Here is a 25,687-nt window from a genome sequence, read left to right on the forward strand (position 1 = left end):
CGCTCGACGTCCCTTTTCGAATTTTGAAAACAACTGTAATACTCTGCAGCTTACACTAGATGTCGGCCTATGCATAGCATGTGATCTAAGCAGATTCCACAAGCCTCAGAAATATATATGTACATTTATGTTTTATGAATTACGTGTTTTAATCCTGTTAAGGATTTCAATCAGGTGACACACACACCTTGTTTTCGGCCTAGTATGTAGCGCACAACAGATGCTTTTCTCCTTATTTTATGCAGATTCAATTTGAGATGGTACACAACTCTCATCACACCCCCTTTTTAAAATGCCCCGGGTCACAATGGACCATGAACTAGGCTGGTTTGGTTTGTGAAATGCAATATTTATTTATTTTTAAAACTCAAAAGAAATCTTGCAATTTTTAATTTGGGGCAGCAATCACCAATGGGGTGATAATCACAATGAAATGGAATCAAGACACTTGGTTACCCTTCTCCTAGAACGTATACACAGAACAATTGAATAGGAGCACTTTGAGCACCCAAGTTAAGGTTTCCCCCTGCAATGTTCTCTCAACCCACAGATAGAAAGAAGCAGCAGGTAATCAGGAATGAGATGCAGAAGGCAGAATAAAAATCCGACCTCCTCACACAGAATAAGAGCCAACAATGGACTTTAAACTCTTACAAACGCCTAAAATAACACTCGGAATTGGCAAATAATTAATTTGTGGTTAAATTATAATATACATATGTTTTTATCAAAATAGCATGTATGTTATATCACTGGCAATCACAAGGCAATGGATCAGCAAAAGGCAACAATTCGAAAATGAGTGGAAAGTTTAGAGCATGCTGCAGCCAAATGTGGGAAAACTTTCAATTTTCTCAATTCCCGCTTTAAATTACCCAAACTGTTTTAGAAAAAAGGGTGAAATGCTCTGATTCAGAATGATTTTTGGGTTGAGGATAGATATATATCACAGGGACACTATAGAGTTGAAAATAGGTCTCTAGCTATGAAACTGGATGAGTTATGCAAGATATAATGGTGTGCTTTGAGTAAAATGAAGCCGTGAAATAGGAAAGGAAATCAGTTGTGACAAGAACAGTTTTACTTTAAACTAAAGTACTCCGACTAGACCACCAAAGATGGACACAGTAAGATCCAAGGTTGATTCGCAAGTTGAACCCTGTCACCCCAGCGCCCAACCCTGGCGGAAACCAGTCCGATCACTCGAAATAGGATAATGGCTTAGGCTTACACAAGACAAAATTGAAGAGATGGCGCTAGCACTTAATTGTTTATGACAGGATACGAGGATAATTCTAACAGTTTCAACAAGTTATCAGGGTAAAAAATAGGATTGCTTAGGTAGTGGGAGAGAGACAAAAGGCAAGACAAGGTAGGTTATGTATTTCTATGGGGTAGGGATTATACTCTGGTCACCACACGGCTGGCGCGCCTGGTAAAAGACAGCTGGGCAAAGTCTGGTCACCGGGTAGCGAACAGCTGGGAAATTTGGGTCACTGGATGTTAATTCTCCTTGTAAACGACAGCTGAAAGGCAGGATTTCAGTGTGCATGCAGTTATTGTGCAGCAACCAAGCTCGATTTCACGATGCAAAAGGTACCATAGCTTTCTCCATTTTAATGGGAGATTAGTGGCTTCGAATTTTGGCCCTTTCAGCTTAGTCCATTCTTGACAAAAATTGAATCATTGATTTGGAGGAAAATCCTGTACTTCATTCCGAAATGCGTCCCATTAGAATTATTAAGATATGAACTGGGGCTACACTCTTCTCATCTTAGTGTACACAAAGAAATTAATGTTGTTGAGAAAATGTTTAATAGCTGAAAAGGACATTCTTTACTAATCACCTAAATGTTCAGACAAAGGACACTTTTGTGGTTATCTTGAAGGACAACTGTATAAAAATTCTTTCAGACATGGGTCTTTCACTAGCAACAATGTTTCTTTCACCTTTGTTGGGTTACTAATCAAAGGGTATGATTGGATAGAAAATAATGTAATAATCTTGAATTCCAGCCTATACAGTCAAGTCATATCATTTTGGAAATGGTTGCCCAGGTCTGAAGCATATCTATTAAAATATTCCTCGAGGGCATACAGAAATATGACTATGCGCTTCAGGTTTCATGTCCTAAACACAGATCAGATTTTGAGTATTCGCCATGATAAGATGCTGAATCTGAGTCCATTTTGCAAAGACGACGACTCAATAGAATCCGTATTACATCTGATTCTAGTCTGTCCAAATCTTCTGCAAGAGAGAATAAATTACTTTGCAAGATTTGTTAAAGATCAATCTGAAGTAGATCGAGGAAAGTTATGGGCCGTTATGTTACATAAGTCCCGCTAAGAATACGGGTCATTGAATATTTAACAAATGTATGCTCTCTCACGTGAATGCCTTTTACAATGTTCAAAAACCTCCCACAGTTACTTTAGCTAAAATCCGATTTTGCCACAAATTATACATTTATACAGTTAACGTCTCTTAGCAACTTACATAAACGGGTTACATATTTTATGCAGACCATTCCACTCCAACTCTGGAATCTGTGAGGCATTGTTTCGTCCCTTTTAATACTTTTTGGTAATTTTGAGTATGAAAGATTCGGTCTAAAATTCTGTTAACTTTATACAGGTGTATGGATTATCATAAGGGAGGTACGTATTAAAATTTGCAATGGCATCATGGATACTTTCCTTATAATCCCCAATTCTTTGCCATTTCTGTTCCCAAGGTGTCAGTGAATTCTAAAATGTCTCAAATTATAAACCAGATTTTCACATTTTTACAAAGTCCTGCTGCAGAGATAAAAGTCTTTACATTTGTATTAATGAATAGTCTTTCGTAGCAAATGGCAGTCCCTTGTCCGTCACTGGGACATTTTTTCTTTTTCAGCTGCCACCAACTGTCATTTCCTCCAGAGTAAGGTGGGGGTTTCCCAGCTTGATTGAAGGTTTATTGCTCCTTCCCCACTTGACACTTCCTTGTCCTGGGAGTTCCATTGTCAGAGGGTTCAGCCCAGACCAGATTCTGATCAACGTGGTAATTATCACGGAGGTGTTAGTATCTGAGAGTTTATGGCGGTTCCCTTCCTTGGGGGGAAGCCTTAGCTCTGCCAACTGGAATAACGTGTTTTTGGAAGCTTGCAAAATCTAGCCATGACATTTTAAAACCTTTATTTTCTTTTATTTGGTCCTGAATCAAAGAAATCAAGCCTGTTGAATAGACAGCCCATATGTGTTTCCCAGCAACCAACCCCTTCACACTGCTAGGCACAGACAAGCTTTCATTCAACTTTTTTTTTTTTTAAACGGGCATTTTTTTTTCCTTTAGTTTGCAAAGTCCATTTTACACATGTGGGGCAAGCTGCTAGCACTTTGCTTCTTAAAATCGTTTTTTTGACTTTCCATCCGGAGTGCCACACTGTTTTGCAACCATAGTTATTTTCTTGTGGGCAGTAGTTTATTTGAAGTACAGATGCACTGAAATTGACATAGCCCAGATAGCTGAAGTTCTTTGAACTACTGATTCTTTGATACTTGGTAAAAAAAAAAAATGAACATGCTTCCCGTGCTAGAAAAAATGAAGTTGCTTTGTTGATTTTTCTCAGATTTGGTTTGACAGAGCCGGTCATTCAGGGATCATGCTTGGTTTTGCTGAAGCACAATGGGGATATAACTGGGCATGGCAGGGCCTTATAACAGTAGTTTGGGGAAGAACAGATGAATAGCGTCAGAGCAGCATTATTTTTAAAGGTGAAATGCTTCCTTATTCAATGGGGACTTTGGGCTTTCAGCAAAGCAGTGCTGCTTTTTCCCTCCATTTCTTATGTATATGTAAGAACACAATAGCAAGCTTCCTCAGTGTGCCCCCTTGTTCCATCCTGTCCAATATGTGCTTGGCAAGATGGTGCAGCCATCTTTTTGTCGCTGTAAAACGCAGTTTTGAGCCATGGTGCTAAATGGAACCAGTGCAACCATGTTGCTGTTTCTGCTGAAGCGCAGCTCGGTTTTGGAGAAATTCTTTTTAGTTGGTCAATGTAGCCCACAATCTTACAACTTTTCACACAGCAATTAAAAATACAACAGATGAAGTGAAAAATACAAAGTAGTCTAATTACATTATCTATAGCACCAATCGATCAATAGTCAGTGCCTTAAGTATGGTCAGATAAAATACGGTTCCAAAACATATCCGAGTTCCATCATCTAACGCCATAAACACACTGTCCTAAATGTAACTTGCATTCATTAAGGCAGTAGGATGGTTAACAGATGTCGTGAAATCTCTATGCAGTCCATAATTCTGCAAAGTCTACTTATCCTTTCACCAGGAGGTATATTCAATCTTGCATTTAATCATGATGTATGAAGAAAGTAGATTAAGACTAAATTGATTAAAGAAGCTACATAGACTGTGGGAAGGATAGATAATTCAATGTTTTGGGGGCTTTAGTCTAGGAATAAAAACTCTGCACTCTTATTTCAGATATTTGATTGCATAATAGTAGACCAACTTTTGAATATACTTCATATTTAAAATTCAAAATATGTAATCAAGTCACAAGAAATGTCATGTAAATGAAGTAATATTTATACTGAGAGGATGAATAAATTTACCATAATTCCCACGATAATCCAAGACCATGTTAAAAATTAAAAATTGTAAAATCGTCCGATGACTTTTGTTAGTGAGAATTCTCAGAAATGTGCTAATTCTTCTCTACATAGAGACCACTTTTGCTGAACTTGGGACTTTGTACTTTTAATTCTATGTGTTTTCTGTGTTTTTCCTTTTAGTTATGGAGTCTTACAAACGCAATAGGCATCATCTTTGCATTTTGACACACAGCACCTTCAGTGTAGTGGCACAAGGAAGTCTCAGATTTCCCAAAGGTCTAAATACCTTCCATTGAATAAGACATGCATTACTTAACGTAAAAGCATTTCTGATGGTTGTATCTGCTTAGATTCACATGACGTGCATAGTCTGACAACCAGAGTATTGCATCTTGTCTTTCGAGAATCGAAAGGGGGCGTCGACACAGGCATGCCTGTAACACTATCCCTACGCGACTTGTAGTGTACCCAAGATCCCTCATGCGTCGAGGTCCCTCCAATTGTATTTTTTCTGCCAAGTGGGAGCCTTATGACTATCGTGAGTGAGTACAGAAAAGAGAGAGAAAGTTGTAAGACGTTTATGTTCCTTCCATCCGAGCGGGGAGGAAAGGTGGGCGCATGTAAATCTAAGCAGAAACAACCATCAGAAATGCTTTTACGGTAAGTAATGGATGTCTTCTGATGTTTGTCAATCTGCTTAGAATCACATGCTGTGCATAGACTAGCGAGCAGTACCCGGAGTTGGAGGTGGGTCGTGAGAAGGAACAGTAGTGAAAAGATGTCTTAATACTGCCTGTCCCACCTGAGAATCAGACCTAGAATGAGTGTCTAGGCAATAGTGTTTTGTAAAGGTGTGTACAGAACTCCAGGTTGCCGCTTTGAAAATGGGGAACATTTGCAATGAATGCTATGGATGACCCAGTACCTCGAGTGGAATGTGCTCTAGGCTTGAAGGTCAGTTCTCTCTTCGCAAGATGGTAGCAGAGTGTAATGCAATTGACAATCCATCTAGAAATAGTGGATTTGGAGACTGCATCTCCTTCCTTTCCTGTGGCACTGACAGGAAAAACTGATTTGTTTTCCTTAGTGACAAGTTTTTTCCATATAGAACATGGCAGCTCTGCGTACTTCGTGTGTGCAGGGTTCTTTCCCCCAGGCTCGAGGGATTTTGAAATAACGTTGGTAGCTCGATTGACTGGTTCACATGGATCTTGGAAATGAATTTAGGCGCAAATCTAGGGTGAGTGCACAAAACCACCTTGTCTTTGTGAACTGTTACGAAGGGATCTAGAATAGATAGTGCCTGCAGTTCACTTACCCTGCTAATGGAGGTGATAGCTATTAAAAAAGCAGTCTTGAGGGTGAGATTCTTAAGACTTGCTTTATGCATGGGCTCGAAAGGAGCTCCTATAAGTCTAGTTAATACCACATTTAGGTCCCATCCGGGAGCTGGGTTAGAAATGGGAGGGTGAATTCTTTTTACCCCTTACATGAAAGCCTTAATTACTTGCATCTTCCACCATGACACTTTCTGTTGTGATGTTGTATATGCTGAAAGTGCCGCTAGGTGCACTTTTATTGAGTTGAAGACTAGGCCTGATTGAAGTGAGTGAGTTAGGTATAGGACAATGCGAGTGGGCGAGCAGTCTATCGGGTTGATGCTAAGAGTTACACCAGATGACAAACCGTTTCCATTTACTAGAATAGCAGTATCTAGTGTTAGGTATCCTTGCTTCCCTGAGAATGTCCATACATCTCTGAGGGAGTTGCAGGTGCCCAAACACTATGACCTCAGGAGCAAGGCCGCTAAGTTCAAAGTCTGCAGGCATGGGTGAAGCGTCTCCCCTCTGTCTTGCGACATGTTGTACGGGCAAGGCAGTTGGACTGGAGGAGATAGGGACATCTCCATCAGGTGAGCGAACCAGGGTTGGCCCATGCCAATATCATCGTGACTGGTTCCTGGTGCATCTTGTTGAGAAGGGGAGTGCGGGGGGGGGGGGTGGAGGGGGAGACGGGGTGCCGGAGACACATTTCCCTGACCATGTTATCCAGAGTCAGTTCCCCTTGGATCGGCTCGGGGGGTATCTAGAGGCGTAATCTTGGCATGGGCATTCTCCAGGGTCGCAAGCAGATCGATCTCTGGAAAACCCCATTGCGTGTAGGTAGGTTTTCAAGGGGTTCTTTCACCTCAGTGTTAACTGAATGTGGGGTTACAGAAGTGGCTCTAGCTTTGAAGGGCCTAGGGGATTGGTCCCCATTTGAAGCTATGGATTTCCAACTCAAATGCCCTACAAAGTAGGAAATAATGCCTTTTATCTCTAAGGAGTGGTCCCCTAAGGTGACCTCTCTGGCTTCAAGTTTACCAGCCTCAACATTTTAACAAGGTGGCTTAGCTGAGTCCAAGACATCTTTTCTGCTACACTCAAGGATAACAGGCCCCTCAGGGTACACAGAGATGGGACCTATCTTTTATCTCATGTTCCCGTAAGAGGTTAAGATAAGGGTTCTTCTCATATCTAGCTATGAGAGCTTGTCTCACCCAACTGTAGTTACATCTTTCAACATCATTCGTATCCAAGATCACATGGTAGTCCATCTTGGGAATCATAAAGAGAACCCAGGGGGATCTGATCTCTCTCAAACCAAACCTTTTACAGCTAAGTGCAAATGTTTTCAGCCATACAACAATATCGTACTTCAAGTCATACTGCCTTACCAACTCTGGGATTCTGGAAGCTGCAGACAAATCTGACCCTGACAAATGACTACAGTGGACTCTTGTTCCATTTTTCTGATCTGATCTGGTGCCTAAAATATCCTCATCCTCACTCATCAGTATTGTTAGGAGTTGACATAGGTGAGGGGCATAACACATCGCCTCACAAACTTTGTATAATGTCCAGACTACTTCCTTTATCATTGAAGCCACATTCTTTACAGAATCCACACGCCTCTGCTGACAAGTGTGAGTAGTACTCGGGCCTAAAGTAAGCAAGTGTGTTTTTTTAACTTGCAAATACAATTAGTACACTTTACCTTGGCTAACCCAAAACCTACTGGATGGTTTCCTTTGGACACAGAGCATCTCAATATTCAATGTAATCTAATCTACACGAATCCCAGACCATGCCAACTGTTACAGTTTTTGTAATGTCCTACCAAGACCTAATAAAAACCATATCTGAGCAGTACATACGCTCCACTCTTAGTAGAAGGCTGTACCACCTGAGAATGTGATAGCATGGACAGAGCAGCCAGGCTTATTTTAGGATGGCGAGAGGGCTCTAAACTTGATATGAAGAAATTGTAGCATACAAAGGTCAAAATAAACAATGAAAACTATGTATTGTAAAAATAAAGTGTTTATTTAAATACAAGTTGACCAAGACAATTCTTGAAAAAGTAAGTACTATATCATCATATAAACAATCAAAAAAATTACTCAATACCTATGTTATACAAACCAAGGTATAACATTATTTAGAGGAGCAAGAAGCAAGTCAAAGGGAGTCAAACCTAAGGTTATACATTCAGGATAGTAATATACCATTCTTGGGGAATAGGATCAGGTCAGCTTTCAGAATATAATCAGTATTTCAAGGGTAGTTGATTCCGTCAGTCATACAGGGACAGTCAGTTAGGACATCGCATAATAAACCAACCCTGTTACAAGTATACTCCTTGCAATATTACTTTTTAGAATTCAGTTCAGAGCTTGTAAAACAACTCATACTTGATAATGTTGGACATAAAAATTGAGGAAATTGACATTTTCGATCTGCCTCTCAAATGGCAAAACAAGTTGTACTTTGCCCTGAATTTGCCATTTTTTTGTGGGCCGAGTAAGTTTCTGAACTCTGCACAATCTGATCATTACTGGTCTTGGTTTTCAGGATGGGCTCTGGAGTACCTGAAATACATATATATCAACCATCAAGTTTTCATGTGGCAATGGAGATAGCAATGTAATCTACTTATAGGCCACTAAATTCATCTACAACCTCTGATAAATATCAGAATATGTTGCAGCTCACGGTCCATCATCCTGCACTACACACAGTGTTACTTCTACATGGGTTAATGAATTGCAGTATATATAATGATACATTACTCACCGTAATCGTATTTCTGATGCTTGTATCTGCTTAGATTCACATGCTGTGCATAGGCCGACATCTAGTGGAAGCTGCAGTGTATTAGTTTGTTTTTCGAAACTCGAAAATGGGCGTCGACAAAAGGCGTGCCAGTAATACTATCCCTAGTGCGACGTCCACTGTACCCATGATCCCTCACGCGTATAGGACCCTCAGATTGTATTTTTTCTGACAGGAGGTAGCATGAGGAGTAGCGTGAATACAGATTATCCAAGCAGATAGAAAGATAAGACTGCAAGCATCCATGCGCCTTCTCTCACAGGGGAGGAAGGGTGGGTCGCATGTGAATCTAAGCAGATACAAGCATCAGAAATAAGATTACGGTGAGTAATGCATCTCTTCTGAGGCTTGCGGAATCTACTCAGATCACATGCAGTGCTTAGATTAGCAAGCAGTGTTAGAAGAAGGAGGTGGGATGTGAGAAGGGTCATGAGCAAATAAATTTCTTAGAACCGCTTGTCCCACTTGAGTATCTGTTTTGGAATAAGTGTAAATGCAGTAGTGCTGAGTAAAGTGTGAATAGAGCTCCATGTAGCTGCTTTGCAAATGGTGTCAAGGGGTGCACTTGCAATGAAAGCAAGAGTGGCCCCAATGCCACTTGTAGAGTGGGCTCTTGGCATGAAAGGCAGAGTCTTTTTGGAAAGGGAGTAACACAGCTGGATACAATTTAAAATCCACTTAGAGATGGCACCTTAGAGACGCGATCTCCCTCTCTGCCTGTAGCTACGGAGACAAACAGTTGGTCTGTTTTCCTTAGCAGCCTGGTCTGGTCTACTTAGTATAGGACCGTCCTATGCACATCTAGGGTGTGTAGTTTCACCTCAGCAGAGCTTTGGGGTTCTTGGAAGAAAGCCAGAAGCTCAATGGACTGGTTAACGTGGAATTTAGAAATAAACGTAGGTGAAAACCTAGGGTGTGTTCATAAAACCAGTTTATCTTTATTAACAGGTGGAAATGCGCCCCCCCTACTGAGGATGCATGGGAGGGGACCCGAAGCGGAACGTCACTGTTTACTGGGTGGTGTACCACCTCTGGCGGGGCTGCCTCTACCCTAGGGCGTCCCCTGCGCTGCCCTCTGGGGAAGCCTTGTGAGGACTGGAACTGATTGTTGCCCCATGAGGTTCCTTGATTTTGGTAGTAGTTAGAACCCTTTTGGGAACTTTGGCCTACAAAAATCGGCGATAATTGTTATTTCCCCTCTGACCCGAGGGTTTATTGGTGAGCTGACAAAGAGATTTTAGGGTCCCATTTGTTTTTAGCTGTCTTTAGAGCTTCCTCCACCGCTTTGCCGGATAGAACGTTTGCTCTACCAGCGTATCTATGAGAGTGGCTTGGGTCTCAGGTTTGAACCCTGACTGCCTTAGCCAAGCGTGACACTTTATAACCTTGCCTTCAGCTATTAATCTTCCTGCATTATCTGCTGCATCAAAGTTTGTTTTTAGTATGTACCCTGATACAGACCTGCCAATTGAGCCAACTGACTCTTTAGGGGTTCAGGTGCAAAAGATACTAAAGCAGCTACTTCTTCCCACTGGTGGCAATTGAAGCTTGCCAAAAGAGTGGCACTGTTGGCAATACATGCCCGATAGGCAGAGGTGGAGGCAACTTTCCTACTCAGAGCGTGTAGTCTTTTACTCTCCTTATCAGGAGGTGCTTCGGAAGAAGCAAGCAGTGTACCGGCCCTCTTTCTGGTGATTGTTACAACCAGGGAATCCGGATTTAATTGGCCCCTAATGTACAGGGGGTCAGAGGGTGCAGCACAGTATAGTTTCCCGACTCGCGGATTAACCGCACAAGTGAGATTTGCAGTTACGAACGAGGTATCAATCCTTCGCTGGATGGATTTTAATGTAGTAATGGCTCTCCTGTCTCCTGGGATCTCTTCAGCGAAATCCATATCTGCTTGGGCACCCTGCGTGTCAATATGAAAATGGGCTGCTGCTTTAGCGAATATCTCATTGAGGAGAGGTTGATTATCTACTGGTGAGTCATGTACCGGGGCGTCCTTGGGAATGGGGGAGTCAAGATTGTAGGCTTCAGCCTCCTCCTCCTCCTCCTGGTGCTAGTCATCCCCTCCTCCTGGTGCTCGTCATCCCCATAATAAGTGTCCCCTGTATGGTCTTCCACCGATTGTGGTTCAGTTTCTTCACAATATACATTAGGGTGATAAGATTCAATTACCAAAGGGTCTGAGACCAAACACTGTGCCAGGGCATCAGAGCAGGTTTTTTTTAGCAGGGGGGTGAGAGTCCTTAGACCTCGAAGGGGCATAGGTAGCCGGGGTGTTGGCATAGCTATGAAACCAATTAGGGTCTATTTCATCCTTCTCATGACCCCATCAATAGAAACAGAATTCCATTCTCTGGAGCTAGGAATAACATGTTCTGGTTCCTCCTTCATGCCCATATCTTGAACAGTGGGAGGAATAAGATTACTTTTAATAGTAGGGTCAGGGACCTTGGACTTTCCTATTGGTTTAGGGCCCTTATGTTTATCTTTATGAACATGGTGTTCTGAAGACTTTTTCTGTTGTTTATCCCCCTTTCCATGACTAGAGGAATGTTTTCCAGTGTTTTTAGGGGCCTCCGAGGGAATTGACGCCCGATATCGAGGTTCGGAGGTGGTATTTGAGGAAGGACGTTGACGCGTCTTGACTGAGGCTAGAGGTCGGAATCGTGTTCCGACGATCGGGCCTCAGGGACTATTGGAAGTGTGACAACTTTCAACCGAGGACAGTTGGTCTTTGTCATTAGGCGAGCACGAACGGGAACGCCCAGAGGACAAAGATTTGGTGGACTGCTCTCTTGGTGTCTTCCGTTGCTCGAGATGCGTGTCAAGTCACCGCCGGGGCTAGTGTGTTGAGCGGAGGCAGTGTGTGGTGCTCTCTTGCCGCCGGGTGTTGTCCCCACAACGTGGCCGCCAGCAAGTCCTTCGGGCACGGTGACCTGCGCGGGGGTGTCCAAGGTCACCCCTTTGCCGTCGCCGTCCGATACGGCAGTGTTGCTGCCATCAATGAACGCCCCTTCAACGTCCATGGCCTAGTTGCCTGGCTTAGTGGGCCCAGTGATTCGTCGAGCGGTCCTTAAGGGTCTTTGGCTTGAAGAGCTTGCAAGCTCGACAGGTAGCCTCGGGAAGGTCTTGTGGGAGAAACAGGTTGCACGTATTGTGTTTATCTACCCAGGGAAACATCCTGTTACACTTAGGGCAGAATTTGAAAGGAGTACTCTCCATGTGTCTCAAATTGGCAGTGGGCGGGTATATGTAGGAAACAAAATGTGGGGAAAGCCTGTATGACCATCCTCCACTCTCCCTACAGGGCCGAGGCCAGAGGCCTTCTAAGGCCCAAGGTCCGTCGTGGAGTTCTCGACGGCTGGTTTCCGCGATGTTCGCAGATGTCGATCTTCGGCGTAGGTTGGAAGAGAACAGGAACTTTAACAATAATTTTAGTATAATTGGCCAAGGGAACTCCGCAACATGCGTCCGACTAGTATGGCGGGAAAAAACAATCTGAGTGTACTACACGCGTGAGGGATCATGGGTACAGGGGACGTCACACTAGGGATAGTATTACGGGCATGCCCTAGTTCGACGCCCAGTTTCGAAAAAAAAAAACTAATACTCTGCAGCTTCCACTAGATGTTGGCCTATGCACAGCATGTGATCTAAGCAGATTTCACAAGCCTCAGAAGCAACAAGTTACTTACCTGTAACTGTTGTTCTCCAGCATGGGTCTGGCATGGATTCACATGCTCATGAATATTCCTAGTCGTCAGGATGGGCATCCTTGGGAAAGAAGAAAAAAAAATCAGTATCAGTTCCGTTTCTTATCCGTCTTTCTTAGTAGTAACCAATCACTGATCTCTGAGTCATACTGCCCCCCGCCAATGACTGCCCTCTTCCTAAGCCCCGCCTCTGGCAGCCATCCTCAGATTTGGTAGCACGCAAAGTGGCAGCATGACCAAGTGAAGAGCCGCAGAGGGGTAGGAGGGAGGGTTCGCATGTGAATCCATGCCAGTCCCATGCTGGAGAGCAACAGTTACAGGTAAGTAACTTGTTCCTTCTACAGCATGGGGTCTGGCATGGATTCACATGCTCATGAATAAAAGAATACATAGCAGTATACACATGCACAACCACGGGAGGTAGCAAAGGCTCAACATTAAGCAATTCTTACCTCCTCACCAGTCTCACCTTAGGCGAACAGGTTGCGCAGCACTGCTTGGACGACCCTGGAGTCCCGATCGACGCAGTAGAATCATGTGAAGGTGTGTGTCGACCTCCACGTAGCAGCCCTGCAGATGTCCAGCAGGGGCACACCAGACAGGAAGGCCGTGGTAGCAGCAATCGCTCTGGTCAAATGGGCTCTGGGCCGGACGGGCAGCGGTTGGTTTGCCAACCGGTGACAGTGCATGATGCAGCCGGAGAGCCATCTGGAAATGGAAGTCTTCTTAGAGAGCCTTCCCTTGATTCACAGACCCAAAGTTCACAAACAGTTGTGACGTCTTCCGAAAACTCTGTGTGTTCCACGTAGAACTTCAGCGCTCTAGCTACATCCAGCGAGTGCAAAGTCCTCTCGGCCGACGTCGAAGGCGACGGGAAGAAAACTGGTAACACCAAGGGCTCGTTGAGGTGAAAGTCTGATGGCACCTTGGGCATGAAGGAAGGGTGCGTCCTCAGCACCACCCTTGTGTCCTGAAAAGTCAAGTATGGAGGCTTGCAAGATAGGGCCTGGATCTCTCCCACTTGTCGTGCAGAGTTGATGGCCACGAGGAACGCTGTCTTCCATGACAGGAACTTCAAAGGCGCCGAATGCATAGGCTCGAATGGGGCCCCCATGAGCCTGGTCAGCACCACATTAAGCTCCCACGCCGGGGCAGGAGCCTTCACCGGCGGGAACGATCGCAATAGTCCCTTCATAAATTCCTTCACCAGGCGATGAGACCACACGGACGCCCGTCCCGTAGTCCTGGTATATCGGGAGATGGCAGCCAGATGAATTTTTATGTAGGCGTGAGCCAGTCCAGCTTTGGCCAGCGACAGTAGGTATGGCAGTACTTGAGGGGCCGTAATCCGCAGAGGGTTAATCTTCTGTGCACAGCACCAGACAGAGAACCTCTTCCAATTATGACCGTAACACTTAAGAGTTGAGGACGCCCTGGCTTTTGCAAGAACCTCTCTGCAGTCAGCCGGGATATCGTATCCTCCAAACTCGAGTGCTGCAGGAGCCAGGCCTGCAAGTTCAGCGACTGTGGGTCGTGATGGAGAATGGCGCCTCCTTCTCTGGAGAGAAGATCTGCGTCTGCCGGCAGCTTGACTGGTGGGGATTTTGACAAGTCCAGAAGGTCCGGGATCCAGATCTGCCTCGGCCACGCCGGTGCGACGAGGATCATTCGGCACCTGGACTTCTTGAGACGGTTGATGAGGCGGAGCAGCAACGGCAACGGAGATAACGCGTATAGAAACAGGCCGTCCCAGGGGAATGAGAAAGCATCGCCCGTGCTCCTCGGTTGCGGGAACCTGCTGGCGAACCTCTGGCACTTTGACTTCGTCGCCGTCGCGAAAAGGTCGATCCGGGATTTGCCCCATCGTCTAAAGAGCTGATCCACCTGGTCCTGACGTAGTTCCCACTCGTGGCACGAGCGCAGCTCCCTGCTGAGCGAGTCGACGATGGTGTTTTTTTATACCTGCCAAGTGGAAGGGAACCAGAAACATCCCATGGGCGACGGCCCAGTGCCACAGATCCTGGACCTCCTTGGATAGGGCTGGGGATCTGGTGCCCCCCTGCTTCTGTATGTAGAACATCGTGGTGGTGTTGTTGGTGAAGATCCTCATCACTTTGACCTTGAGGGATGGAAGAACAACTTGAGCGCCCAGAACACTGCTCGGAGCTCCAGAATGTTGATGTGGAGAGACCTCTCCTCTGGGAGCCAAAGTCCTCTTGCGTGGAGGTCTCCGGTGTGGGCCCCCGAACCCTCCAGAGAGGCGTCCGTCATCACCGTCTCCTGAAACGCCGGGGTTTGAAAGTCTGTGCCTGTAGTGAGGTGAGCCCGGGTACCCCACCATAGGATCGCCCGACGGAACTCCTCATCGAGAGGGATCCTGTCCTTGAAGCAGCCCGTCGCCTGAAACCAGCGGGCATCGAGGAACTCCTGTAGCGGACGCATCCGAAGTCTGCAAAGGGGTACAAGATAAATGCATGAGGACATCATCCCGAGGAGGGACTTGATGGACCTCACCCTGGCCACGTCCGTGGCTAGCAGGCGCCGTACCTTGCCCAGGATGGTCTTCATCCTCTCCTCCGACGGGGAGGCCAATTGTCCCACTGTATTGAGCTTCGCACCCAGAAACAGTGCTACCTGCGACGGAACCAGGTGGGATTTGGGGTAGTTGATGGCGAACCCCAGTTCCGTGAGCAGCCAGATGGTCCTCGCTGTTTGTTCGACGGCGAGTTCTCTTGTCCTTGCCCAGATTAGCCAGTCGTCCAGGTAGAGGTAGACGTGGATCCCCTGCAGGCACAGCCGTGCCTCCACTGGTGCCAGGCACTTGGTGAATACCCTGGGTGCAGACTTTAACCCGAGCGCCAGGGCTCTGAATTGGTAGTGGCGTCCCTGAACCACAAACCTGAGAAACTTCCTGTGCCCTTTTAGAATGGGGATGTGGAAGTAAGCATCCTCCAGGTCCAACGACGACAGGAAGACGCCCTCCTCCAGCTGTCCCAGCACATGCTGGAGGGTAACCATCCTGAATTTCTGTGCCTTGATGTATTTGTTTAACCGACGCAAGTCCAGGATGGGGCGCCAACCGCCTGTCTTCTTCCTGAAGAGGAAGCATCTTGAGTACACTCCGGAGCCCCGGAGCTTCCTGGGGACGAGCTCGATGGCACCTTTCTTGAGCATCGCCCTTACCTCCAACAGCAGTTGATGGACATGATTCTTCTTCCTGGCCACGGGAGGAATGCGAGGGCACTTCTTTTGGAATTCCAGCGAGTGCCCGTTGACCAGGGTGTCCAGCACCCAACGGTCGGTGGAGATGGACTCCCACACGTTGACGAACTTTGTCAGCCGGCCTCCCACCGGGGTGCTTCGGTGGGGGCCCGACGACACGGCCAGGTCAGACTTGCTTGGAGGCGGCCTTACCGCCTTGGCGACGGCAGGATCCCCCTTGCTTGCCGCGACCTCTGTAGGCTTCCTGGGAAGAGGAGCGAGCCGCCTGGCGGTATATGGAAGAGCCACCGCTGGATCCTTTGGAGGCACCCCGTCTGCCTCCGGAGCTCCGAAAGGGCCATCGTCGTTGAAGTACCCCCTAAGGCCCGGGCCGTCTCCGAGTCCGTCTTGATGGCCTGGAGATACTCGTCCACCTTACCAAAGAGGTTGTTGCCGTCGAACGGCATATCCAACACTCTGGTCTGGACGTCCTGGCGAAAGTCTGTCGCCTTGAGCCATCCTCGTCGACGGAGGCAAACTCTGTTGCCCAGTTGGCGAAATCCGGTATCGGCGTGATCCGACTCCACCTCGCCTTCCTGCAGAATTTGTAGGGCCTCCGCCCTCTTGTCATCAGGTAGGAAGTCTAGCAGGGGAGCTATCTTGAACCAGAGCTCCCTGTCGTAGCAGGCCACGATCGCTAAGGCATTGGCTGCCTTAATCGTCGTCGCCGCCGACGAGATGTCTCGTCATCCCATGGAGTCCAACTTCTTGCCCTCGCTGTCCGGCGGGGAAGAGGAAGTTGAAGCCGCCACACCCACTGCTTTCTTCTTAGCTGCTGCCGAGACGACAGAGTCCGGCGTGGGCTGGGCCCCGAGGCATAAGGGGGCGGCATCGGGGAATCGGTACTTCTTCTCGTACCTGTCCCTCTTGGCGGGTGTCGTGGAAGGGTTCTTGAGGACAGCAAGCCCCTCGTCCCAGAGGTCGTTGAGCAAAGGCACCACGAGGACCGTCTTCCTCTTGGCCTCTAGTCGTTGGTAAAGAAATCCTTCCTTTTTTTGTTCTTCAGGGCAGAGCTGGAAGAGCTTGGATGCCCTGGTCATCATGGTGTGAAAGGAGCCAATTTCGTCGGCTGGAGAAGACCGAGAGGGGGGTGGGTGATGACGGGATTTCCACTGTCATCGCCGCCGCTGCCGTCGTCCGTCCCCGTCGCTGTATCTGTCGCCGTATCCTCTCTAGGGTCCAGCGAGGGGGATGAGGGGTCCACAGGCCTCGCGGGCACGAAGGGCATAGAGGGGTATACTCTCCCCCGCTTGTTCGGAGGGTTTCCCGACGGGCCTAGTTCTGGATCCTCCGTCGGGGTCCGTGGTAATCTCGTCCTTATCTCGGTACATAAGGATTGGATCGCCAACAAAATGGCCGCCGAGCTATCCTGGGGCTCGGGTAATGGCTGCGACTGATGGGATGGCCGCTCCACTGGGCCCTCTTCTTCGTCATCGTCGCTATCTTCGATCACGTCAACGGGAACCATCCCATGGGATCGAACCTTCTCGAACCTCTCGTTGAGGCCTATGAATCTCTCCTTGAGGCCCTTCTGTTTCCACCAGCTCCTCCTCAGAGGCTGATTCCGAGTCTGTAATGGCCACAGGCCCCCCCCCCCCCCCCCCCCCTTGTTCCACCGGGGACTTTACAGGGGTCTTAACGATGGGCTGGAAAGAGGATTCCCTCTGCGGAGGCAGGGATACTCTGAGCCCAAAGGCCGTTTCCACTGGAGTAGTCTCAGCCGGCTTTGCCAGCGTCGCAGCGACCCCTTCGATAGAGGCTTTTGCCGGCTGGATCAAAGCCCTCACCACCTTAGGTGCGTCCTGGGCCTTCGCCTTGGGGGGAGGGTCAGCGCCTCGCTCCCCCTTCAAGATCGACCGGGGCCTCTCCAACAGCTTACCCGGGTTCTCGGACTTCCTCTTCCCCGAACCAGAGCGCTGGCTCGTGGTTGAATGTGCTGGGGAAGTCGCGGCCTGCCTGGCAGCCGAAGAGCCCGACCTTTCGGCGCTCCCGGACTCGCGGTGCTTGGCCTTCTGTTGGGCCCCCGTCGCCGGGACGCCCTCACAGGATTTAGAAGCCTGCTCAGACGTTTTCTTCGCCTTCTCACCTGCTGTGCCCTTCTCCAGCCAGGCAGTAAGGCGGGAACGACGATCTTGTTTGGTCCCTTCCTAAAGGTTCTTGCAGAACGCACAGTCCTTCTCCACGTGCGGCTTTTCCTCATGAAGGCAGTAGAGACATCGCAAATGCTCGTCCTCCTTGAAAACGTTTTGTAATCCACATCTAGGGCAGCACCACAGCTTGGATCCGGGCGTCGAGCTTCCCTTGTCCTGGGCCATGTCCGTTGAGGTAGGCCGCAGATCTTCCGGAATCCTCCAAAAAGCGTAAACTCGACGAAAACTTCACCCATGAGGGGGGTAGAAGAATTCCGAAACAGGTCCCCGTTATCGGAAGTAGAAACGGTGGAGCTTGAGGCTCGATTAAACCGAAAAAATGAGAAAATCTCCTGAAAAAGCACTAAAACGCAGCAAAAACTCGAGAGCTAAAGCACGAGGACTCCCAACACTTGAGCGTGCGGTAAAAATCTGAGGATGGCTGCGAGAGGCGGGGCTTAGGGAGAGGGCAGTCATTGGCTGGGGGCATTATGACCCAGAGATCAGCGATTGGTTACTACTAAGAAAGACAGATCAGAAACGAAACTGATACCGATTTTTTTCTTTGCTGAGGATTCCCAGCCTGACGACAGGGAATATTCATGAGCATGTGAATCTATGCCAGACCCCATGCTGGAGAAGAACAAGTTACCTCTTACCTTGTAACGTTCTTTCGATGGGATGTTCCTCCGACGTATTCCTCATCTTAATAGATTACATCCCAGCTTGCTTGCCTCAGACATTTTTTCAGTAGAGGGCGCTGCGCGTCGACGTCCCTCGAGCTGGTGTCCCTCGACAGCCTCCGTCTCGGCGCCATTGTGCGTATAAATAGACTCGCGCAGCGACCGTTGCTCAGTTCCGCTTTGAAGCTTGAAATTAGTTGTGCATGAATTGGTTATTGACCTTGAAGGAGCGTAAGCTGCAACTACAAGGGAGGTTTTACTGCGGGGATGGATGGGAGGGGCGATAAGGAATACATCAGAGGAACATCCCATCGAAAGAACGTTACAAGGTAAGAAGTAACTTGTTCTTCGAAGGGATTGTGTCCTCCGACGTATTCCTTATCTTGATAGACTCCCATAGCAGTGGTGTGAAAGAGGAGGAAGGAGTAAAATTGGAATATTTCCCTTTAAGAATGAACAGAATGTAACACAGCTTTGCCAAATCTGGTCTCCTGGCTGGAGGAGGAATCCAGATTGTAGAATTTTGTAAAGGTATGTGCAGACAACCATGTGGCAGCCGCACATATGTCCCGAATCGGTACCCCTCTTTGGAGATCCGAAGAGGCTGTGATACCCCTGGTTGAATGAGCCCTAAGATGTTGAGGTGGCTCTTTCCCTGCCAATTTGTAATATTCTAGAATGGCAAAAATAATCCATCTTGAAATGGCCTTTTTTTTGATTGGCAATCCTATTTTGTGTCCTGCATAACATATAAACAGTTGGTCTGCTTGCCTTATCCTAGCAAGTCTGCTGATCTAAAAACTCAAGGCACACCTTGGATCCTGCCTATGTAGCCTCTCTGAAGGTAAGGTCATCTTCTGAGTGATGTGGAATTCAGAGACCACCTTTGGGAGGAAATTAGGCTTCACTTGTAAGACAACTTTGTCTTTGTGAAAAATTGTATGAGGAGGTTTGCAAGATAGAGCTTGTAATTCACTCACTCTTCTGGCAGATGTTAGAGCCACTAGTAAGACTGTTTTAAGGGTGAGAAATCTTAATGAACAAGAATGGAGTAGTTCAAAGGGAGTACCCATCAGAAAATGTAACACTAGATTTAAGTCCCACAAGGGAACTTGGAAAGGCTTTGGGGTATAGACAAAAGTTAACCCCTTCAGAAATCGAATTACTAGGGGTAATTTGAAATATGATGGCTCCTCTGCAGTGCGCTTAAAGATCGACAGCGCTGCGAGGTAGCCCTTGATCGTACCAACTTGAAGACCTGAATTTGCCAAATAGGGCAAAAAAGATAACACCATTGGTGTACTGCATGAAAAGGGTTAAATATTTTCTCTACACCAGTTGCAAAATCTGTTCCAATGGCAGTGGTATAAAGTCTTTGTTGCTGGCCTTCTAGCCGAAAGCAAAACCTCCATGACGTCATCCGGGAAGTCCCAATCCTTGTATCTCAACCTTTCAGAAACCAAGCGTGAAGGTTGAGGGTTCTGATGTCTGGATGGAGAACCTGACCTCCCTTCTGCGAGAGAAGATCCTCTTTGCGGAAGACTAATCGGAGGGCAGATGGACATGTCCGGAAGGTCCGGGTACCACATTCTCCTGGCCCAGTCCGGGGCAATTAGGATCATAGTCTTCCGGAATCTTCTCAACCTCCTGATCATCCGAGGAATGACAGGGACTGGAGGAAACGTGTATAGAAGTGGAAACTCCCAGTCTACTATGAACGCGTCCCTTAGAGCTCCTCTCGGGAGAAATTCCCTTGAACAAAACTGATCGCACTTCCTGTTGATACTGGTGGCGAACAGATCCACTTGAGGGGTTCCCCCCAAAGGGCGAAGATCTCTTGATGGACTTCCTGAGCTAGCTCCCACTCGTGGGAGACTGTGCTCTGCCTGCTCAGAGCGTCCGCTGTAAAGTTCTTCTCTCCGGCTAAGTGAACTGCCGATAGAGGGATTCCTTCTTGAATTGCCCAAAACCAGAGCTGCATCGCCTCTCTGCACAGTGGTAGTGATCCTACGCCTCCTCCTTTGTTGGGGTAGTGCATGGCCACTGTGTTGTCTGTCATTATTAGGAGATTTTCCCCCTGTACAGATGGCAGAAAAGCCTTCAGCGCTAGTCTGATGGCTCTCAGCTCCAACAGGTTGATATGTAGTCTGGACTCCGATGGGGACTAACGACCGCTGATGGTCAAGTCGTTAGCATGGGCTCCCCAATGTGACCTTGTGAGTGAGGCATCCGTGACTACTGTTATCTCCGGCCATGGTTGTCAAAACTGTTCTCCTTTCAAAATGTTCTCCCGACAGGCCCACCACTGAAGGTCTCGAGCCACTCTGTCCGGGACCTGAAGGAGATCTGTCATTCTTCCTGAGATTTGCGACCACTGCGTTCTTAGTGCCCACTGGAGGGATCTCATTCTCAGGCGAGCCCGAAGGCTGGAAGACGTTGGACATTTTGAAACTTGGTGACCATCTGCAGAATATCTTGAGCCCTCACCTCTGGTGGCGAGGCTTTCCCCAGGAAGTGTCCAGGACCGCTCCAATGAACTGGAGTCTCTGTGATGGTATCATCTGTGACTTCTGTAAGTTGAGGGAGAAGCCAAGTTTGTGAAGGAAGTGGCAGACATAATCTAGCTGGATCTGAGCTTGTTCCGAAGATACTGCTCTGATCAACCAATCGTCCAGGTAGGGGTAGACGTGGATCCCTTCCCTCCTTAGACTTGCAGCCACTACCGACATTAGCTTGGTGAAGACCCTCAGGACGGAGGTCAGCCCAAATGGCAGAACTCGAAATTGATAGTGAGAGTTGCCAATGGCGAACCTCTGGTATTTCCTGTGTTTGAGATGGATTGGCACATGGAAATAAGCATCCTGAAGGTCTAGAGATACCAACCAGTCCTGAAGCTGGAGGGCCTGAAGGACCTGAGAGAGTTACCATGTTGAACTTGTCCTTCCTGAGGAATTTGGAAAATTCTCCTAAGTCCAAGATGGGTCTCAGTCCTCTGTCCTTCGGTACTAGGAAGTAGGGGGAATACCAACCCTTGTTCCTCTCCGCTGCAGGTACCGGTTCTATGGCACCTTTCTCTACCAGGTCTAGAATCTCCTGCATAGGGAGCGGATCTGGAAACTTCAAAGAGTTGTTCCCAGGTGGATGAGACTGAGGGGTGTGTAGAAAAGGCAGGCAGTAACCTTGGGCAACTGTCTCCAATGCCCAAGCATCTGACGTAATACCCTGCCATTCCACCAGATGTTGAGTCAACCTGCCCCCTTCTGGTGTTTTGTGAGGAGAGACCTCAGAGGGGTTTAGAAGCGGCTGACGCAGATGCCGAGGGTAAAGGGGCACCTGCTGCTGCGGTTTTTGTACCTTTAACCCGTCCACCATGGGTGAATCGTTTCTGGCCCTTTTGAGCTGGCTGTCCTCTGCCTTTTCCGAATACGGAGTAAAAGCGAAAGGACCTACCCCTCCAGGATGTTCCCGAGGGGAGATTCTGAGTCCATCAGATTGCAGCCCCAAGAGATTTCGCTGCTGCCATGGATATTTGTAACTTCTCCAGGCTGTCATCAGCCTTCTTACCAAATAAAGAAGTGCCGTCAAAGGACATGTTCAAAAGTCTGGCTTGTACATCTGGAGCAAAACCAGACTTCCACAACCATGCAAATCTGCGGATTGTGGTACTTGCCGCCATGGCCCTGCTGATACTGTCAGCACAATCAATGCCTGTTTGAAGGGACTCCCACATTGCAACTTTTTCATCTTTAATGAGGTTTAAAAATGCTTCCCTTTCATCTCCTTCAGGGAGGCAGTGAGCCGCAGATGAAGCACACTCCCAAAGTGTATGGCTGAATCTTGCAAGCGTGCAAGTGGCGTTAATAGATTTAAGCGCCATGCTACATGCCGAAAAGACTATCTTTGACATCGCATCAAACCTTTTATCATCCCTGTCCTGTGGAATAGTAGGGTAAGCAGATCTACTATTTGATGAAGTTGCTGCTTGTACAACCAAACTCTCTGGAGTTGGTTGTTTGCTCAAGCATTCAGGATCTGAAGCAGATACCCTGTATTTCGCAGATAGTTTCTTATTAACTGCAGGGATAACCTCAGGAGTTTCCCAATTAGCAGAAATCTTTCTTTGGAGAGCAGTATGAAAGGGAACAACAGGATCTTCCTGTGGACCATTAACTAAAATATCAGTAAGGTCATCCTGCTGAAAAGAAGGTGAAGGTGTAGACCACCCCATGAATTCTATTATTCTAGCCATCAGAACCCTATAAGGGGTCTCCGCATGCTCCCCAGGATCTGGTTCAGCAAACTCTACTTCTGGGGAAGTATCAAAACCACTTGCCTCATGTAAAGAGTCTTGAAGATCTTTTAACCTGTTGTCTTCAGAGATAAATTCCTCTGGAATGGGTGCTGTGGTCCTTTGTAAATCAAAAGGTCTCATGGTCAGAACAGAATCCTCCCCTTCCTCATAAATAGAGGACAAAGCTCTAAAGTAATCAGACTTAGGATATGGTTTAAAACCCATTTCTAGGGCAGAAGGGGCCAAGTTGGCTGACACCGGTTGAGAAAACGTCGAAGTTGTCGACGTGGAAGTCAAAGGCTTCGACAAACCTGGAAAAGGTGTTGAAAAAAGTTTGCAGAGACCTCGAAGTACTTGAGAGGATCGGAATCCAACTCAGAGTTGTCGATGCGGTCAATGTCATCCTCGAGGTCATGTTCGAAGTCCTCGTCACCTCTACTGCCTGAGATGTAGTTACAGTTGTAGGTCTGTTTTATCAGAGTTGACAGTGGCGTCGATGCAACAGATTTATGTGTCGACGGACCCTTCAGTACGCTCTCGGGTAGTTTCTTTCGCTGGGTGCAACGACTCGCGGCATTTTGATTTTTCGGGTCTTTCACCCAGAGGGAATCACCTTTAGCCATCTCCAAGGGGGTCGAGGCCGCTTTCTCTAAGACGCTAAGCATTTTCATAATGAATTCCTCCCACTTAGCTGGAGAGCTGTGTTTGGTAGGGCAGTTGACCCTTTCCGGGGAGACAAAAGACGACGAAGAAGAAGAGGGAGATGTACGACGCCGCTTCTTTGAGTGTTTCGATCTCGAAGACTGATGGGAACCGCTTCGAGACCTAGAACGGGAATGTTTCCTGTGACGGCGAGGAGACGAATGTCTCGACTCTGCCGAAGAAACTTTAAGAGTCTTACCTCTTTCTAGCTTCCTCTTACGCTCCTTCAAGGCTTTCGCCGTTATGGACATCCAGTCCTCGCATTCCGAACAGTGATGCTCCGATCCCAGGCACCACAAACCGATCCTGTGAGGATCCATCAACGACATTTTCTTGCCACAATCACAGCACTTTTTGAAGCCGGGCCGTGGGGTCGATTGTTCGGATGGGGAAGCCATCAAATAAAGGTGATATCTTCAAAGAATAAGTTTAGTCTTCTTGAAGAAAGAACTGAGCAACACGATTCCAAGGCCCACAAAGCGCGGAAAATGGAACTGAACAACGGTCGCTGCGCGAGTCTGTCTATACGCACGATGACGTTGGCGCCGAGACTGAGGCTGTCGAGGGACACCAGCTCGAGGGATGTCGACGTGCAGCGCCCTCTACTGAACAAATTTGAGGCCAGCATGCTGGGATGTAATCTATCAAGAAAAGGAATACGTCGGAGGACAAAATCCCTTTGAAATATATGGGATACATTACTCATCGTAATCGTATTTCTGATGCTTGTATCTGCTCAGATTCACATGCTGTGTATAGGCCGACGTCTAGTGGAAGCTGCGGAGTATTACAGTTTGTTTTTCGAAACTCAAAAACGGGCGTCGACACAGGGCGTGCCAGTAATACTTATGCTAGTGTGACGTCCACTGTACCCATGATCCCTCACACGTCTAGGACCCTCAGATTGTATTTTTTCTGACATGAGGTAGCATGAGGAGTAGCACGAGTACAGATTATCCGAGCAGATAGATAGAAAGAAAGATAAGACTACAAGCATCCCTGTGCCTTCTCTCAGAGGGGAGGAAGGGTGGGTCGCATATGAATCTAAGCAGATACAAGCATCAGAAATACGATTACGGTGAGTAATGTATCCCTTCTGAGGCTTGTGGAATCTGCTTAGATCACATGCTGTGCATAGATAAGCGAGCAGTGTTAGAAGAAGGAGGTGGGATGTGTGAAGGTTCATGGGCAAATAAATATCTTAGAACCGTTTGTCCCACTTGAGTATCTGTCTTGGAATGAGTGTCAATGCAGTAGTGCTGAGTAAAAGTGTGAATAGAGCTCCAAGTAGCTGCTTTGCAAATGGTGTCAAGGGGGACATTTGCAATGAAAGCCAGAGACGCCTCTTGTAGAGTGGGCTCTTGGCGTAAAAGGCAGAGTCTTTTCAGAAGGGAATAGTTTCTTACCTGTAACTCCATTTCTCCAGCATTGGTATCTTTCATGGATTCACATGCTTAGAATATTCCCTGTCGACAGACTGGGAACCCTCGGTATACTTATAAAGCCGTTTCCCATAGGAAAACTTCTGACACTTTTGTGTCCTATCTATGTCGTTTTTGGGGCCGCCCACGCATGCCCCACTAAGACGTAGCGGTATAAATGCCACGCCCCCGCCGCTCCCTTCAGATTTCGACCCCTCCAAAGCAGAATCGGGTGAAAACCTAGTTATACAAGTAGATTGCATTCTGGGGAGGCTGGAGGGCACATGTGAATCCATGAAAGATAACAATGCTGGAGAAATGGAGTTACAGGTAACTATTCCCTTCTCCAGCATTGGATCTTTCATGGATTCACATGCTTAGAATAGAATATACAGCACTGATCCTGAAAAGGGGAGGTGTGAATGCAATCCGGCACCCTCCTAAGCATACGTATACCGAACCATGCTTACGTAAAAACTGCCAACTTATAAATACGCAAAAGTACATGCACATATCTATATCTCTATATCTATATATACACACATTTTAGCATATGTATATATGGACGTTTATAGGTATAAGTACAGACCCTTCCTGAAAAGGGCTTACCTTATTGAAACAGATGGCGTAAGACTGCTCTTCCCATTTGTATCTCGTCCGCATGCTGCCGTTCAAGGCAGTAATGGCGGGTAAACGTGTGA

The 25,687-nt window shown here is 47.3% G+C and overlaps 1 protein-coding gene across 7 annotated transcripts in view; it reads right to left on the reverse strand.

The window, feature by feature from the left end:
• PRRC2C (proline rich coiled-coil 2C) overlaps nucleotides 1-25,687 on the reverse strand; it is a 1,565,218-nt gene that overhangs the window by 331,171 nt on the left and 1,208,360 nt on the right. The window contains exon 28 of one of the 7 annotated variants that reach the window (XM_069641255.1): nucleotides 7,968-8,533. The exons of the other annotated variants lie outside the window; for them this stretch is intronic. Within the exon in view, the coding sequence (XP_069497356.1) occupies nucleotides 8,497-8,533 (37 nt within the window). The 3' untranslated portion in view covers nucleotides 7,968-8,496. Of the gene's footprint in view, nucleotides 1-7,967; nucleotides 8,534-25,687 lie in introns of those variants that run through there. 7 annotated transcript variants of the gene reach the window in all.

This window comes from Ambystoma mexicanum, chromosome 1q, assembly GCF_040938575.1.
Source record: "Ambystoma mexicanum isolate Mex_15411 chromosome 1q, UKY_AmexF1_1, whole genome shotgun sequence".
NCBI lineage: Eukaryota > Metazoa > Chordata > Amphibia > Caudata > Ambystomatidae > Ambystoma > Ambystoma mexicanum.